We start from the raw sequence: 1605 nt of genomic DNA on the forward strand, positions 1-1605 counted from the left end.
GTGAGCAATACCCTGTGCAACAATGAGACACTTGAAGAGGAGGAGTGTCCAACACCACCCCTTCGCTCATCCCATCCAGTCCCACCATTAAGGGGGGCAGTACGACGACAAGTAAGCAGCGTTCAGTAATTTTTTCTCAACAGCAATCAGTAATATGAAGTGTGAAAGCGATAGTGATATATAATATATATATTTTTTTTTTAATGCAATTCTTGTTTTTATGTCTATAGGTTGAAGTTGAAATATATGCCATCTTATACTGTTTCACTGCTATACTTCTAAATGTTGTCATTTACTTTTAGCTGCCATGGAGCCAGAGTGTGGAGTTAGTTGAGACTCCAGTTGATGATGAAGAGGAAGATGACGACATACATGCTCATGCAAGAACGCGCCGAGCTCACTCTTACAATGACTATGAGAACTATTTCTATATTTAGTCTTTTTTTTTTAAGTCACTATGGAAACTGAAGTTTCTTTGATAGTCAAAAGTAGAGAAGTTACAGAAACAGCCATAATTTTGCTACTATATATCCTTGTTATGGAAGTTGATTGAATCAAACTCATTTGAATTGTAATGGATGTGTAATGAAAGGTCTGAGTGATTTATTTAATGTCTGGTATCAGTTGCCTTGCAGTAACAATTTTTATTTCTACATGTCAGTTAGGATAAACAGATATGAAACAGTTTGTATTTTATTTTGCTGTTAGCTTTGTTGTATATACTGTCAGGTACATTTTGAAATGTTTATATTTGTAAATAAGTTTTCTTTTTGTTTTCCAAAAGATGCTATAATACACTGAATTATTCATATACATCATGGATTGTGACAATGTGAAAAAAAATCAGTATGAATGCAAGGGATCTAGCAATCTTACATTTTTTGTGGCTAACAGTAAATTGCATTGTCTATTATGGTATTGGTTTGTAGACTGCATTATGCATCAGGTCCAGTGCTGAGGGTCTGTTTTGGTTATTATATTCACTTAACAGATAAGACAAATACTTGCACATCAGAAGTGCAATATGGCTGCTCTGAACTGAACTGCTAAACATCTCATTATAGTCCTAAATATGCTTTCTGAGTCAAGTTAATGGCATGATTGCCCAGTGACTGTAAAGGGGTTTTTCTTCCCAATACAAGTATATAAAAAATAAAAAAAAATGGAAGTACCCTATAAAACCTATATTATTTCTGAATTATTACTTTCAGGGGCAGATGTTTGTCTCATGTATTCAGTAGAGCTTTAAGTTGTATATAACTGTATATGTGTACCTATTGTAAAATATGTATTGCCAAAGATTGTTAAGTTTAATTTGAAATATATTTCATCTCAAGAATGCTGTGTCCATAGCCCTTTACTATATAATAAAGAATAAAAGTTTACACGGGTAAAATTTTATACAAAATAACTAACCTCCAATTTTTCTTTAAAAGCTACAATTAAATATGGGTTTCCTTATGAATATACATTGTAGTATGTAATCTGCAACCAGGAAATGTTATTTAGGTACAGCATTTCTTGTATATACTTACACTAGATTGTGTCTAAAGTTCTAGTAACACATTTTAATGTTGTATGAACTTACTGATTCTGGTAACTGGT

At 32.6% G+C, this 1605-nt stretch overlaps 1 protein-coding gene across 4 annotated transcripts in view; it reads left to right on the forward strand.

The window, feature by feature from the left end:
* LOC119587875 overlaps positions 1–1339 on the forward strand; it is an 85716-nt gene extending 84377 nt beyond the window's left edge. For all 4 annotated transcript variants that reach the window (XM_037936576.1, XM_037936577.1, XM_037936578.1 and 1 more), the window contains 2 exons: positions 1–111; positions 303–1339. The exon at positions 1–111 is cut by the window's left edge and continues 244 nt beyond it. In XM_037936576.1, coding sequence (XP_037792504.1) covers positions 1–111; positions 303–437 — 246 coding nt within the window. In that variant the 3' untranslated portion in view covers positions 438–1339. The remainder of the gene's footprint in view (positions 112–302) is intronic.
* Positions 1340–1605: the final 266 nt, after the last annotated feature.

Source organism: Penaeus monodon, chromosome 23 (assembly GCF_015228065.2).
Source record: "Penaeus monodon isolate SGIC_2016 chromosome 23, NSTDA_Pmon_1, whole genome shotgun sequence".
Taxonomy (NCBI): Eukaryota; Metazoa; Arthropoda; class Malacostraca; order Decapoda; family Penaeidae; genus Penaeus; species Penaeus monodon.